This window comes from Poecilia latipinna, unplaced genomic scaffold, assembly GCF_001443285.1.
Source record: "Poecilia latipinna isolate Pla-1442-1.1 unplaced genomic scaffold, P_latipinna-1.0 Scaffold831, whole genome shotgun sequence".
Lineage (NCBI taxonomy): Eukaryota > Metazoa > Chordata > Actinopteri > Cyprinodontiformes > Poeciliidae > Poecilia > Poecilia latipinna.
The window spans coordinates 130,010-147,345 of record NW_015113447.1 but is presented as its reverse complement, the minus strand read 5'-3'; the positions used below and the strand labels follow the sequence as shown (position 1 = coordinate 147,345).

General features: G+C 39.1%; 1 protein-coding gene across 11 annotated transcripts in view; it reads right to left on the bottom strand.

The window, feature by feature from the left end:
• magi2b (membrane associated guanylate kinase, WW and PDZ domain containing 2b) overlaps positions 1-10,788 on the bottom strand; it is a 109,823-nt gene extending 99,035 nt beyond the window's left edge. For 6 of the 11 annotated variants that reach the window (XM_015047535.1, XM_015047536.1, XM_015047537.1 and 3 more), the window contains exon 1: positions 9,523-10,786. In XM_015047535.1, coding sequence (XP_014903021.1) covers positions 9,523-9,820 — 298 coding nt within the window. In that variant the 5' untranslated portion in view covers positions 9,821-10,786. Of the gene's footprint in view, positions 1-9,522 lie in introns of all 11 variants that reach the window. The other 5 variants (XM_015047533.1, XM_015047534.1, XM_015047542.1 and 2 more) reach the window with 2 other exon arrangements.
• Between the last annotated feature and the right edge of the window lie 6,548 nt (positions 10,789-17,336).

Here is a 17,336-nt window from a genome sequence, read left to right as displayed (position 1 = left end):
AAAAAATACCCGTTTTTCCCGCCTAGGGGGCCCCCTTGTTAAAAACGCCCCCACAAAGTAAAAAAAAAAAAAAAAAAAAAAAACTGGAAACGTACATATATAGACCGCTAGTATCTCCGCCGCTCTCGGTTTTCCACAAAGACGTAGTGCAGGGCTGCATCCTTAATAAATCTGCTATTAAGCACGCAGCCAAACAAGAAAATATATGTTAGCAATTTGAACAACAAGATGTTGCAAAGTACTCTGGGAGTTTTTTATGAAGGTTGAGAGTGGGGGCATAATTGTTTTTGGAAAAATAAACTTTATGAACCCACAACTGGTCAAATATATGATTTGAGTTTAGGGTATAAACAGTGTTATAGTTTAATAAACATTACATTCAAGCAGTCCTTAGCATTAAAACCCAGCCTGAGCCTGCAATGATAACAAAACCTTTTTATATTGTGCAGCTTCAGTCTAGAAATAAAATATTTTTCTCATAGTGTCCCCAACTTTTCTAATTCAGAATTGTAAAGGAAGTTCATAAATCTGACAACCTGGAGCTGAAACCAAAGAGAGCTGTTTTGTTTTGCACTTTAAGGCTCGGACATATTTTTAGTCGTGTTGTTCCAGATGATTCAGCGCTGAAATGTTGCACATAGAGACACTTTGCTATTGTTCTTATTATATGGATGTGCATGCATCAACTTTACACACATTTCTTTTCCCCTTTTTCAGCAGGAGCCACACAAAGGCGCACTCATTCAGCACTCACACATATCATGAATAATTATCAAAATATGGTGTTTATCGCAGTAAGACCCAAGATGAATCCTCGTTTTCAGAATCTGGCCCAATAAGCTGCATCATCTGCTCACAGCGGTGGTGATCCAGAACTAAAGGGTTTGTACTGTAGCATCTGAAAAATCCTTGGAAAACAGTTGTTCTAGGGACAAGAGACCCTTTATTTAAGGTCAAACTTTTCCAGTTGAGTAACTATGATCTAAAAACAGCCGAGTGCCACTAAAATTCTGATCCTGTTACTTTTCAGAAGAGGATCTGACACAGAAACACCAAATCTTTCTGTATTATGCAAACACATGCTGCGGCACAGCCCCAGATTGTCCGCACATGCAGTGCGCCTGTGGTGTGGAGAATAGCATTGACCCAATTCACTTTACTGGACTAGTTAGATATTTGGTCATTGGCTGGCTGAGCCCGAGTTTCATCCTCTGAGCCGAGCTCCAGCAGCTTCTAGCCTCAATAAAAATCCTCCTCCGTTTCTGACAGAGCCCATCTCTCGGTGAGTTATTAATACCGACAGAGCAGACAGGATGTTATGCACTGATTCTTAAAGCCTCTCATCAACAAAGCAACAAGAGAGGAGAAGAAGGTCGCCTTCTCTCCCTCCGCTCCGTCTGTCCCTCAACACTGCTGCCACATTAAGATGATTGGCGGGACTTGGACCGCAGAGTTAAAACTTAACAAATTCAAACACTTCCTCCTGAAGGTCTAGATTTCACAGACACTGTATGTTATCTCCAGTGCGATTTGAAGCTACAACAAGGCAGAGGCTTATCTTACATGAGCTAATTTAAGCTGGCAGTAGCTTTAACACTGGCACTGGGTGACCATTCGCTAAACGACGCCTCCAAACATTGATTATCCAGTCTGAGCTCAGCAGCTATAATTGTGCAAGGAGGCCCTGCCAAGCTTTGGATCACATTTAGCTCTCAAAGAACATTTAGTAAGTCATTTCCCCAAAGTTTGATGGACTGCAAGTGTTTTTAAAAAAAAAATCACAAGTGCTAAAAAGTAGAGAAAAAGATAAAAATACAAAAAACCCAGAACTGATATAACCAGAAGCTATTTATGGAGCATAAATATAACTTATCAGACTTTAAAATTATTCCTTTTGAAGCTGTGGAGGCTAGACTGCTCTCCTCAAAACTGTTTCTGACTCTGCAGTCTGATTACCTCCAAAGCAGCAACTTGAACAATGTGGGCAACTATGTGGGCAACTGCCCAGGGCAGCATTGGTGTGGGGCAGTGGTTACCTGCTTATTCATCTACATTTTATCCCTTTAAACACGAGCAACGTGTTAACTCCTCAGGGTTGTTGAATACATCAGCGTCCCGCTAACTACATGACATTAAAACGTCACTAATTATTCCTGAAGTTACAGTTGGTGGCCATGTTGAATTTCTAGCTTGGGTTATCAAAAAACGTTACACGTTCCATGTAGGAATTTGAACTTCAAGGAATATTCCAGTGAATTTCTCCATCCTGAGTTTTGCAGTCCTATCAAGAAGCCAAATCAGCAATTGACACTCATGCAAAAATTATATAAAATTGACGCCACAGTTGCTATTTCTGAAACGTATAACAGACACAAAGCACACAAAACGACAACTGTTCCGTCCAAATTTCAAAATATCTTCATCACTTCCACACAAAAGGTTGTTTCAAACATAAGATATAAGACTTTTAATAATACTATGAAGGGGCTTTTTTTACAAAGGAAGTCTATAATTTGTCCAGAGGTAACAAACACCAGATCTAATAAGTGTGTGTGATGCTGCCATAAATCTAGATTTAGGCCATTTGTGGTAATGATAATGTTAATAATTAATACTTGACCTATTGGAGTTAAATTCCTCATTAACTTCCATTGAGTGCAACGCATTTCATTTGAAGTATTTAATTTATTATTCAATGTGCTGACATTTGGCACCAACAGCTAAAAGCAAGGGATGTTTTAGTGTTCAACTATAAACTTTCTCTCAATAACTACTCATAAAGTCCTATGTGTCAGACCAACACTTTATTTTATTAAACGTAACCAAAGCATGATAGATTGATGAATTAATTCTTCCAGACTGTTTAACTGGTGAAGAGCAAGCTGCCCAGTCTGCTCTCCAACGCTGTGGGCGATCTGCAGCGTGACGAAGGATGACTCCGCTCCGCTTAAAACGGTAAAGGGCATGTTAACATTTTAAATTCACGTTGTTTAGCCTGAGAAAACATTTCATGTTGTTCTCATTAACCCGGGTGGATTAAACATCCTGGGTCTGCTGCCTCTCCATCGTTTCTCTGGGGGAGGAAAATCTCAGTCCAGTCCAGCATAAGGAACACGCTTCTGGATTTTCATCAGACGGAAATTATGTTACTCGGTTTGCTGCAACACAGCACAACATTTCACCGAGTGTCGTGCCTGGAACGGTGGCTCTGAGGTAGCTAAAAGTGAAAATAAATCTCTCAGTTAACAAAAACACAATTTAAACGCAGCTAAAAAGAAATGTGATATGTTAGAGGTGCACCAGTCGACAAGAGATCAGAATCAGCCAATTATCACTTGATCGCGGTTCTGATCCGTTATCTTCAAATCAAATGCTCAAAAATCTGTTTGTTTGTTTTTTTTTCTATTTGTAGAATAAAAACTGTGAACTCCAAACATTTTTGTTTGGATATTAAACACAACTTGAACTTTGAGACAGTTTTGGAGTTTAATGAGAATCAAATAAAGGTTGGAGACGTCATTAGGCCTGTCGCAATAATCAATAAATCAGTTTTTCGCATGATAAATTAAAACTCAATAATTATTATTATCTCTTTTTTCTCTCTCTTTCTACCAAAAACTGGATGATAAAAGTCTTCAGTTTGGCACTTTTGTCTCAACTAGTTCTTCAAAATTAATTTCATTTGTCGTTTTGTTTATTTATTTTGGATATTTAAGATGTCTTCCAGTTCCAGTTTTAAATGTTCTTTAGGATTTAAAATTTATTGATCTTTTATAATGTGTTCTTGCATTATTATTTTACCATTACCGTTATATCACTTAAAATGGTCTCAAAACAACAATATTATCGTTTATTGCTAAAACTTCTGGAACAATTTATCGTCCAGCATTATTTGTTATTGTGACAAATTATGCTTTGATGCCTAAATGGAGCTAATGTATTTTTCTTTTTGCTCCTCTAGATATAAATCCAAAAAAATGTGTAATTGTACGGGGTGTATCAGTCAGAATGGACTGATCAGTTAACCTTCAATTTTTGTTTGTCCCAGATAAAATATTTGCTTAGTAAGGAAATTATAATGAACATCAAACTTTGATCATTTATCATTTTATGATTTTCTAAATAAACTTTTGCAAATCTCTAAATTAAGACTTCAAAGTAAAACAATTCACCGTAAATTATCAGACAAAGACAAACAAGCTGGAATTTATCCAAGTGTGTCTCCTCCACCTCTCTTTCTCACTTTGTAACTCACACACACACACACACACACACACACACACACACACACACACACACACACAGTTCACACTTCTCTGCGTTCCGTGCTGTTCTTACACCTCTCCACAGTTAAGATCTTTATGGCACTTCAAGAAATCTGCTTCGGTGAACCGAACAGCCGTTTGCACTGCACACATGCCTGCTGCTCACGAAGAGACAAACACCACCGACGGATCTGCTGTCTAACAAATAATCAAACAGAAATGGGGTTTGACTCATTATCAGAACTCATGTAATTTTTTTTATGTCTTGTAAGAAAAAATATATCTTGGGTGTATTTTGTTAAGCCTTTGTGAAAACATTGAAGGCCTGCACATCTCTCTCACTCCATGAAATCAAATGTGGCATTTTGAGGCATTCTCGGTTAAAATGTCTCTGTCTTATGTAAGCTGACTGTAAAGGTCTTGAGCGCTAAACTGAAGAGTTTTGTTTTGATTGTCTGGTGACGTTGCTGCTGTTTGGATCTATTTGGAGTCCAAGAGAGAAACCAGAAACCTTTGAGGCAAACAGAAATGCACACAAACACACACAGCAGGGGGAGAGATAACAGCTCTCCTAAGATGCTCACTTCAAGTCTTTTTCCTGCAATCTTTGCTGCTAAATATTCCAAGGAAAGACAAAAACAGTGCAAGAGGCTGAAGGACTGATTTTATAAGGGCTTTGTAGCTGCCTTAATGTCTCGTCACGCTGACACCTGCACGCTGTGACGGAGAAAACTCGTCAGCTTGTGAAAACAATACCGTCTGTGTTCGTGGCTCAGGCCAGAAGATGCAGCAGCAACGCAGAAAAACAGATCTGGGTGCCCAGGTGCCTCAAACCGCTCACGAACCTTCCTGCATGTTAGAAATACAAATTTTACTGTATTTTATTTAGATTTCATGTGATGTACCTACACAAAGTGGTGCATAACTGTAAAAGCGGAAGGAAAATTATAAATGTTTTTGGTTATCATGGCAAACCTACTAAAACATGGCAGTCGTCCTAAACTGCCAAATTCACCATGTTAAGCTAACAGGCCTCGGGTAACTCTGGAGGAGCTGCGGAGAGCCACAGCTCAGGTGCTAGACAAGACAACCATTGGTCATGCGGTCTGTAAATCTTTTCTGTAATGTAAGAGCAGCAAGAAGAAAGCCTTGATTAAACAAAAGTCACATGAAGTCCCAGTTTGTTTGACACAACAAACATGTGGAAGAAGTGGAAAAACTGCCCTGAAAACGCCCTCCTGTGAAACTTTGAAACAAGATGGTGGCGGCGTCATTCTGTTCAGCTAAACCCAGCTAATGAGATCTGTGGCACAAATTGATTTCAATCAATCAAATTTTATTTGTACAGCACATTTCAGCAACAAGGCATTTCAAAGTGCTCTACATTATAGACACACAAAGTCATGCAAGACAGAATCAACAACTGACATTTAGTCAAGCGCCTTTGTTAAATCCTTATTCGATTATGCTTCAAAGGCAACTCCAAACAGGTTTAGTCTAGATTTAAAGACACTCAGTGTTTCAGCAGTTTTGTAGTTTTCTGGAAGTTTGTTCCATATTTGTGGTGCATAGAGGCTGAAAGCTGCTTCTCCTCGTTTGGTTCAGGGGATGCAGAGCAGAGCAGAACCAGAAGACCCGAGAGGCCTGAAGGGCTGATGCAATAATTCCAAATTTTCTCCATCTAATCTTACTCAGCGTGAGTTTTTTTAGAAGAAGAATGAGCAAAGAAAGATTTGCAGCGGTAATTGCAGCAAAAGTTGGATCTACAAAATATGTTGGCCTGTCACATAATTACCAAAATGAAATGCAATTTTTGTGGTTGCAAAACAACAAAAATGTGAAGTGATTCACATTTTTGCGAAATAACTAATAGACACAAAGGAATGACTATTACTGAGTACTTTTGCAAAAGTAAGTTATTTTTGACAAGTGTGTAAATGAACAATGAAGAGGTGATTGTGTAATCTCAATCTCAGATGAGTGTGTTGGAGATGAGCTTTCAGCTGTATTCTTCTCCTTGAAGTCTACCTCTGCAAACCTCAATATGTGTTCATTTTCATGGTAAATTATGATTATATACTAAGACTCAGGACATTCATCTTATTATAATTTAGTTATTTTTGCAGGGAGGGAGACTTGCCTCCAACTTGTACCTTTTTAGAGCACTCTAGATGATTTCCTCAGCAATATGTCAGCAGCTAACATCCATAAATACACTCTCTACTCTCCTCTGGATGAAAGTCAGATAGTAATATCACAGCGAGAAAGAGAGAGGGAGAAAAAGAAGAGGAAAAACACACAAAGGGGGCAGCAAGCTGTGCTCAAACAGCAGCGTATTCGCGGACGTTCAGAGAAGTGATGTGGGTGTTTGGAAACTCAGATAGGCTCATGTTTAAATGGATAAGAGAGGAGGATGGAGCAGCAGAATAGACCTGTCCGTCTAACTCGCTGCACATCACAAGACCTTACCATGTCAGCAGCTCCGGCGCAGTGATCAATCACATTGATACAGCTCATGGAAACACAGATGGAGAGCCAGCAGTCAGGAGAGGATGCCTGACCAAATGCTGCAGCGGCCAAAAATAAACAAAAAAACAAGTTTGATCTCCTGCTTTTATTTCTGTCCCAGAAGCAAGTCACCGTATGTAAGAGCGCAGGTCCTCTTCCTCTCCATCACTTACTTGGAGTTTTAACTGAGCCTCAGATGGTGCAATGAATGATAAATATCTTATCCACTCGTGCTTTTATGTTCTAGTTACGTGTTAGTTTTTACGCTGGCTGACAGAAGCAGGTCAATCACAGAGATTTGTTGCCATAAACCCCGGCGCTATGCCTCAGAAACATTAGAGCAAGCCTTCAGCCGCAGGAGGACAAAATGATTACACAAAACAATGGCTGAACTCAGGAGAAGGTTGCCCCGGAGATGATCAATATGAAAGTTTTTATGTAGGTCGTACATGAGGCTTCTTGCTTTGAGTAAAAAACAAAAATGTCCCAGTGAGAAAAGAGCAACTGAGCACAGAATATGATGAAAGGAAAGCTATGATTTAAAGGAAAAATACTTCAAATGCCATTATTTCTCATTCAATTGGAATGAAATCGGTGACCAGGTTTGGTCTTTATCAAAGTCAACTGCTGAGGGAGCAAACAACCCTCCACTAAATTATAAACACTGTAAAATACAGCTAAACAAACAACTACAAAAAGCAACAAAAAAAATTAAAAGAGAAAAAGGAAAAAGATTTAAAAAGAAAAACATTAAAAAGATGAGAGAAATCAAAGTTTTAAAATTCTAAATAAAAAATATAAAACTGGAAAAAAAATCTGTAGGAATTTAAATAATAACCTCTGAAGATGAAAAAATAAATAAAAATGTATAAGTGGAGACCAGAACCAGAAGAATGCAAGAAAAAAATGCAAAGAAATCAAATATAAAATTAAAATAAAAAAAAATTATAACCAAACAATAAAAAACTAAAAAACTAAATTGCTAGCATATGATGAAATAACAGGTTGTACCACAACCAGTGTTTTTGGAGAAATTGAGTGTGTCTTTAATAATTCAAAAACATTCAGGCTAAGTTTTTAATTTTAAGATTCTTTTGTCATTCATGTCAAACATGACCAAAAAGTCACATAAATAGATGCAACACTAAAACTAGAATATAGTTGACAAGTTAATTTATTTTATTGAATCAGTTCAAAATGTTGCTTATACACTGAGCAACATTTACATTTTTTATTCCTATTAATTTTGATGATTATGGCTCACAGGCAATGACAACTCAAAATGTTTTTTAGCAAATAAGTATGTTATATAAGACCAATAAATATGTATACACCAATATACTAAAAGGTATATCCATGTGTTGTACAGAATATGTATTAAAAACTTAGTTGGGGCTCTTTTTACAGGCGCTTGGCATCGAGGCGATCACCCAGTGGCTCCACTAAGGTGCTCAGGTTGCATTGATAACGGCCTTTAGATCATCTGTGTCTGCTTCTCAGCAGAGGGAAGCATAAAGTGCTCTAATATTTTCTGGTAGAGGATTACTCAGACTTTGTATTTCATAAAACATGGAGGATCTCCAACAGCAGATGACATGAGTCCCCAAATCCTCACCAATGTGGAAACTTCACTCTGAACCTCAAGCGCCTTGAACTCTGAACTCTGGAATCCTGATTTTCCAAATGAAAATCAAAATTTGCCTTCATTTGAAAGGAACACGTTGAACATTTGAGCAAAAGTCCAGTCGTTTTTCTGCTCAGCTGAGGTAAAACTCTTCTGATGTCTCTGGTTAAGGAGGCACTTAGAGGAAATGACAGCTACCTCATGTCCTGGATGCAACAGGATTTGCATCCAGGATTTATTTATTTATTTATTTTTGTTGGTATTTTTGTCTTATTATTTTACCAAACTTAATTTTTTTTTTAATCGTTTATGTATCTGTGATGTTGTAAATAAACTTTGACTTCACTCTGCCTCTGTGTGCAGTGCCTCTTAAATCTCAGACTTCACACCTTGTGAATCCCCTCCTCCCCAAGCTTTTTAAGGGGCTTCAATTCACAATTCTCTCAAAACTGTGGGTTTAGGGTATATAGGGCACCATTTTTCAGCCACACTTTTTCCTTCCATTAAACTTCCTGCCGATATCCTTGTTTATCTCACTCTGTGATCATCCCGCTTCTTATGCAAAATTATAAGCCATCCTGAATGTTCTTGGTGTCGATTATGACAGTTCCCACCCCCCAGCACAACATTCTTGTAATAAAAATCCTTTTTAAATTGGTCTTATGTAATATTCTAATAAGGAACCAGCAGCGCTTCTAAATTCCCAGTCTCCACAATCATGTCTGACGTGATGCATGCAAGAGAATCAACATCTGATCCACAGCAAAGGCCTGTTTGGTGAGAAAAGCTCGGTCCAAGGAGAAAATATCACGTCTATGCAGACACACCCCCTCCAGGCTGTGGCATCGAACCAGAGACTCTGTGGTAAACAAATCACTACAGCTGCTGATTCTGCTGGACTGGACCCGTCGTTGCACAAACAGGCCCGAAACGTCCGTGTTTGTCCACGTTTCTCCGCTCAGCTCAGCCTGACAGCTCAGTGCTCATATTCGCCTACATCTTAATCAAGGCAGAGCATGAAAAATAACGCAGCACACTCACTCACTCACCAACACTCTCAAGCCTCCCCCCCTGTGAAATGTGCGCCGCGCTGCGCTCTTGGCCCCTCTTTCCCAAACATCTCACCTTGCTTGACACATTTGAAGCGGACCGGGTCTTTGCAGTGCTTGATGACGGCCAGCACGTCCCGGGTGGTGAGCCCGGCCACTGGCATGTCGTTGACCTCCAGCAGCAGCTCATCCTGGGCCAGTTTTCCGCTCTGGATCAGTCCCTTCCCCTGCTTCACCTCACCGAAGTAGGGGAACTGGCCGTTTTCCGCGCCCCCCTTCAGCTCGAAGCCCAGCTCTCCGTCCTTCCCACGGGTGATCACCGCTTCGTGGACTTTGTTGGTCCAGTGGTTTTTCTTTTTGAGGCTCTTCGACATGGTTCGGGCGAGTTAATCACCGTGGGCTAGCCCATACACGAAGCCTCTCCTCACCGTCTCATCCCCCGGCTTTGTGTGCGTGCGACCCGGCTGCGGCTTCACGGCGCTCGGGGCTCCATCGTCGCCGGTGCACGCTAAGCGCAGTGTCCGCTCGGCGAGCCGCGCAGTCGGGAGGAGAGCTGCAGTACAGCGCGGCGGCGGACGGAACAATTCTTACTCTCAGTCAGCCACAGACGCAGGAGACAGATCCTGGCGGATGACCCGGATGTGAAGCCTGAAGGAGGGGAGAGATGAATGGTTCTGGTTCGGCGTGAAGCGATGGAGAGAGGAGGCGCTTCTCGTTTACTACACTGCCAGGGGCGCTTCCTCCGGCTGTCTGATCACACGCTGGAGATGACATGCAGGAGGAGCAACAGTTTACCCTGCAGGACAGACAACCTCAGGTTTTAAATATTTACATTATTAACACATATAAGTGTGCCGAAAGTGTACCAGAACGTTAATAACTTAACAAAAACGATTAATCCTTAACATTGTTTCTTTTAGAAGTATATTTCATGTATCACCAGTGTGAGGAATCTCACATGAGGGCCCTGATTACATCTAATGACTGAGTAGACACGGTGGTTTTGTCTCTTTAAATCTTCATTGTTGTATCTATTTTTTGTTTGTTTGTTTATTTTTGTTTAACTCAGATATTGAATTTTTCCAGAGCCGACCCAAGCCTTTATGAGGTCCAAAGCAGAATTTAATTTGGGGGCCAGTCAGCAAACGTGTAAATTTGAGTTACATCTCTTGTACTGCAGTCACAAATGTAATGATTTTACACTTAGCTTGATATAATTACAAAAGCCTTGGAGCTTGACCAAAACTTTATCACTAATGGCTTGGAACTTGGACTTGAGCCTTTTGAGTCGAAAAACGTCTTATTCCAGACAAAAAAACAAAAACAGGACACCCTGTCAACTTGGCAAATGTAAACATATATATATATATATATATATATATATATATATTTAATAAGAGGTTTTAACAATACCCGAATAATTCAAATAATACAAATAAATTTAAAGAAAAATTACTTTTAAAATTTCATGTTGATATAACAACAATGCAATCTCTGTTAAGAATTAAATTAGGTCACCCCCACGTTTTTTTCTACTTAAAATAGCTGAAATCAAACACGTGTATCACATTGAGTCTGTATGACATCATCACTTTGTATTTTTAAAGGAGGTTTGTCCCATTTGAACCTCAGACATTTAGCTTGGTGGTGTTCTCCCAACGTTTGCAGCGAGAGGACGAACACCAAGGCAACGTCCCTTTGGTTACCTAGCAACAACCTGTTGAGTAACGTGCGAAGCAGCAGTTTTTTTGTTTGTTTGTTTGTTTGTTTTTTACCACCTTCCCTCATAACTGGTGGAGTGAAAACTACGGATAAAACAGGAAAGGTCATGCCATCAGTTTGGCAGTATTTCAGATATTTAAAACAAAAAACTAATCAATAATTATCGTATGAAACACTTAAATCGTGATACGTTTTCCAGTCATGTTGTCCAGATTCAACTGCTCCCTACATGGTTTTGCACTACAAGAAACTTTACCTTGGAAGCCATCAGCAACATGCTAAAAGATCCAAAAAGGTGACATGTTGGCTTTTTTATTCAGATATCAGTGCAGCTTTGAAAGGATAATGTCACATTCCTGTTAATTCCCTATATGAAGTAAAACTTTCAGTAAAAAACAGGAAAGATTTTATCTAATTCTCACCATAAATCTCAATGCCGTATTTTGGAAAAGCTGCAGGCTTTTTGTAATGCTTTTCTTTCCATTATTTGCCAGCTCTCCTGTTAATTAGTCAGCTGCTTTGGCTCATTAAACTCTATAAAGACCCTCTTTTAACTGTAAACTCATTGGCAGAAATAGACTTGTACAGGTATTTGTTAAATTAGATGTCCAAATTACAGTATGATTCCAACTTTGGTTCTCGGTTTTAATTTAAAAATTGAATAAAATTGCATTCTGGCATGTTTGTGAAAAGTGATTTTATTATTTTTCTAAGGATTGTACTAAATAAATAAAAAAATCACCTAGGTTTTTGTTTTTGTTGTTCCATTGTAGCGTGTTACAGATTTCCCATAACCAATCAGAACCATCATCTTTGGCCTTTCAGAGTCTTCCTCATTCAGTCAGTCAGTTACATAACAGTTGGCATGCATGATGGCGCACGTTCAAGTTCAACTGAAAACGACAAACCTTTTTGTCACCATTACTTTTTCATGTCCGTGTGGCTTTCTGAAGTGACTGAAGTCACATTTCATTCAATATTTATTTGCCCCCGTCCAGAGCGGACCCCTCTATCGCGGTGGAGGATGAAGGTTTCTTACCTCTCTAGCCTGTTTTGTGTGGATGCTTCAGGAACATGGGTCTGTTTTCGTAACGCTGTACAGTACACAGTCCCCTGGGTGTGTAAATAATCCATGAAGAGCAGAGGATCCACTTGGACTGTCACTTTCCTTACTTAAAGTCTGTCGGCATGTAGGTCACTGCGTGTTTTGGGCCAACAGCGAATCACGCTTTTGACACTAATTCTAAGCAGATGACCATGTGGAGCAGATTCAGCTTAAACAGGAAAAAGGTTTGGAAAAAGAGAACTGCATAATCTAGAAAAATTTGTTGGATTAGTAGATTACACACCCAGAGGGGAAATGAATCCCAGCTTTATTTACCGCTCTGCTGGTGGATCCCAGAGCAGCAGCGTTACAAGGCGTCGCAGTCTGTGGGTTTGCAAGTTTCCCCCTCAGAACCAGAATGTCTGAAGTTATTGTCACTCCACAGTCATTGCTTTTTATTGCATTATCTGTGTTGTTTTCCATTGATTTATTGACTTAATTACTTTTTCTCTTGTGTAGTATCAGTCAGATTGACACTGACTCATCACTCAGTGTTGTTTTAATCACCAATTTGTACAATGATTATGATGGAACGAAGAAAACCTGAACACAGTGCACAGGTTTGACTTTATAGTGCATTTTCTCTAATCCGAACAGCAGCAAAGTGCTTCACACAGTGGCAAATATATGCAGTACATGCATCGCAAACAATGTCAAACATGGTGCAATTTCCCTTTGGAAGGTGAAGAGGAAACACACTTAATTCTTTTTATCAACACACTTGTATTATAATCACTGTGGAACTGGTTTGGAAGCACAGACAATACATTTTCACCAGAGAAAATGTACGGGTAAATCCATAATCTTAATTTTAGTCTGTTTTATAATTTTAAGAGCAGTTTGGATGCCTGTTTGGGATAATTGTTCTGTTGGAAAATCAAACTGCGTCCAAGTTTTAACCACCCAGCTGTTGGCTTCTAGTAAAGTAGAAGAATTAGAAGCTGGTCCTCTTCTTTCATTATTCCACCCACTTTGTGCAACAAGCCACTGACAGCCAAACAGCCCCTTCATAATACTGACACCACCACACTCCTCTAGTTTTGTGTTTTCAGGTTTGAACGCCTCATCTTGTCGCTGTGCCTGAGCAGAAAACGCCTCTAGAAGGTATTTGGTTAGTCCACATGGGTAAACTGCATATTTCATTCAAGTTTTAAGGTTTTTTGGGTAACATGGAGCCTCCTTCCTGAGCACAGGTGATCCTGCATCATCCCAGGCTTTGAGTCTTAATGGTTCCCGTGTTGTTCCTCAAATCCTGACTGGTTTTCTTTCAGGTCAGAAACTTAATCTTAATTTTAGTCTTCTGGTTCTTCCCACAGGAAAATGATCCCAAACTCACACTGAAATCTTTTGGGAGGGAGATTACAGTCCCAGCCTGAGGAACATCTTTGGCCACGCTCCCGACTGAAAATTCACACACTGTGCATAACCAATTATGCAAACCAATTCAATTAACTTCACCCCCTTCTGATAAAAGCAGAGATAAAACTGAGGTTCCTCTGCAACTAGGTCAGGAACATTTATCCAATAATTAGAGAAAAAATCTAGAATAAATTCAAACTTATTTCCATTTAACTTGTTTGTTGCATCATCAATCCCCCCGCCCTCCCCTCTATGGAAAATAATGGTTCAAATGCATAATTAAAAGCCCCATATTAATGACAATAATTTTGGAAAGTGCATGTAAACTCCTGTCTGAAACTGTATCTATATCTGGATCAGAGCATTCCACTATTTTGGACCATCAGAAGTGTGACAGAGGAACAAAGAGAGAACTTATGAGCTGAAATATCTATATTTAGAGCCACTTTAAGATTTTCTCTTGACAGCGTTCGGAAGAGGAACAGCTGTGTCACAGTTTCAGTGTGACTTGCAGGAGAAACCAACAACAGTGGCGCGATGACTGTGGGGTTGAGAGCCAGTTTTCCAGTCAAGCAACATAAGATATCACATTTTCCTATATCTGCCAAAAAGCTAATGACCAAGAATAGATCTTGCAGGAACAAAAACAATCTGGGCTTCCTCAGAATATTTGTTAGTGCATTTGTGGCTGCGTTTGTTTGTGCACACCGGCTGGGCCAGGAAGAGGGAAGATGAGGAGATTACTTCATGTCATTATTATCGGTGGAAAGTAATGAACATCCTAAAGCACGCTTCCAAACAACAGAAGGGAGAAAAATACAATAACATGAGTCAGCCTGCACTCTCCGAGGAGGAATTTCAATAGAGCTTATATGGATTTACGCCACAGCTTCCCTCATTGACTCCCCGCTTTGTAGGGTTTGCTTTTAGGAAAGAAATGCATGCTAAGTTGTTTTTATTTCCCAACAAAGAGAGTGGGGAGAACAGGGAGTCACCTTCACTGACTCTTCCAATCTCTGGAAGAGTTTAAACCTCAAAATTAAAAAGAAACCAGAACGACATCTGCGAGGAGCCGCAGGAAAGAGGCAGCAGTTAAAAATCAGCTCCACTCACACAGAGAATAAGTTAATTAGACTCAAACGCTTCAGGGAATTTGGCGTGTATATCACGATGGTTTTTTTTTTTTTTTCCCCTCCCCTTCTCGAAGCTCACAATGAGATTTAATTATAAAAATGGAGCTGGTGATGGCTGTGTACCTGTACAGAATCCAGCCTGACGGGAGACCAGAGCAGACAGCCTCCCTCGCTGGAGGAGGCTGCCGAAACCAAACACAGATCATCTGATTTTAGCCTTCACAGATCTGCACCGGTATCAGTGTCAGCTGCTGTGAAATAATTCATCACAGTACATCGCGGCTCCAGAAAGAAATATCAATTTGAAGCTGCACCAAACTACTGCTTTCACACCGATAAGGATACAGCTCTGCTTAGAAGTTTCCTTCATTAATGTCATACTTAGCTTTAATGATCTATTTGACCCATTTTTTTTTTTTACCTTTGAAAGGATCTTGCATCAAACATCTTCAAAACAAGCACTGGAAGCTAAAGTCTTATTTTTTTAATAGCACAGGCTCAGAATTAATTTTTGTTTTGTTTTTAAAATTATAGAAATACAAATTCTGCAGGGAGTTTGGAGAACCAGTAGTTGTGGAAGTGCATCAGAAGAATTAAGCAATAAATATTTTTTGGAATGTTGTAAAGCAGGAAAATTAATTAGATTTGTTATATTACAGCCTCTCCACGGCCCTCGGTTTTCCTGGAAACAATCTTTCGTTGGTAGTTAGACTGAAACCTAAATAATGTTGTCTATTTTTAACCAGCTCTCAGCTGCAAACAGACATGAGTCAACTAAGAGTTTAGATATTTTTAAAAGGAAACTAGAAAGGCACATACAGCTCTGGAAAAAATGAAGAGCCCCATTGAAAACCTCCTGGTTATTCCAATAAATGTTGATTTCTGAACTCTTCCTGGGTTAAAACATTAGTTTTGTTGTTTCTAAATGAACGTGAACTTGTTTTCTTTGCATTATTTGAGGTCTGAAAGCATCTTTTTCCTTATTTTGCCCATTTCTCATTTTCTGCAGATAAATACTAAATTTTTGCTGGGATTTTCAGAGGCATGTTGTCTGTAGTTCACAGAATAAAAGAACAATGTTCATTTTACTCAAACATATAAAGATAAAAAGTAAAATCAGAGAAACTGATCATTTTAAGTGGTCTCTCAATTTTTTCCAGAGCTGTATCTCTTCAGCCTGACTTAGTTAATGATTAGAGCTGTTTATTTTCTCTAATTTTATGTTTTTTTCATTTCAACTATAGTTATTAAAATTAATTTACAATGTACAATTTTGCTTTTTCTATTTTACTTCACTTTTATCCTTGCATGGTTGGTTTTACTGTTGCTCTGCAGCAAAAAGGTCCTGGGTTTGAATCCAGACCTTGGATGCTTCTGCATGTTCTCTCTGTGCATGTGTGAGTTCATGTTTTGGTACTCCGCACCAAAACATGAACCATTTTAAATTTCCAATTACCAAGTCTGTCGCACAAAAAGTAGGACTAAATTTGGTTTCCTGGAGTTAAACCTGAGATTTAGTAACACTTTAAATCTGCATTATTCATGATTCTTGCTAATGTTTTTACTACATACTTTTCTTACTACATATATTTAATATATTATGTGTCTTGCGAGTAAAGACACACAAAGCCGTCCTCAGAGGATCCTTAGAATAAGTCGCTCTTAAAATGCATTAATTTCTCGAGGTCAAAAAGCCCCTTCAGAGATTAGGTCCAGCTTTCTTCTGTTTTGAAGAAAGCTGCCTGAAATGACACACTTTTTGGATCACAATCACTAATTTCACCATTATCCTCTCTTTATCGCTCTTTCCTCAAACTCACACCTTCATTTTAAAGAGGCTTCAGATTCACACCATTTGATCTCACTGGAAGGGCTTTGGGGATTAACTAAATGACTCTGCAATTAGCTTTTTAATCACACAATGCCTCACCAAAAATAGCATCCTCTCCTCCTGATCATTATGCTTGGGCAGTTGTCTGAAAGATGAAATTAGCTGCCATCATTTCAGTGTCATTAAAAATATACATAACCAACAAAGCCTGTTTTAAGACGGCTGCTCTGCAATTCCAAGTTCTTTTCAATCAGTTCATGAGGGATGGAACCATCTGTCTTTATTGAGAGATTCAATTTCTTATTAAAACAAGGACATCTTATTTTCACCATTTTCTATATATTTCACATGACGAGCTTTATTAGAAGCAATGTGTGTGATTATTTACCAAACTGATGATTCAATCTCCCTTATCTGTCATCTTTATGAACATTAAGTCGTCGTCAGTCTTGATCTTTGCATGCAGTTACGTAAACTTTCCACTAGAGGTCAACATTCACCACTTCCCTGCGTGAACACTCGGAAAATGGACTAAAATGACATGAACTCAAATGAACTCAATGCAAGGCTGTGACAAACTGAAGAGAAAAGAAAGCAATACAGTGTATTTCACAAAAGTGGACTTTATGGTAAAAGAGGGTAATTTGTAAGAGATCCCTGCTTTTTGTCACAATCCATGTAGGGAAGAGAGCAAGCACAATGAAGAAGATTATCTGGTCAGATAAGGCCAATGTTGAATG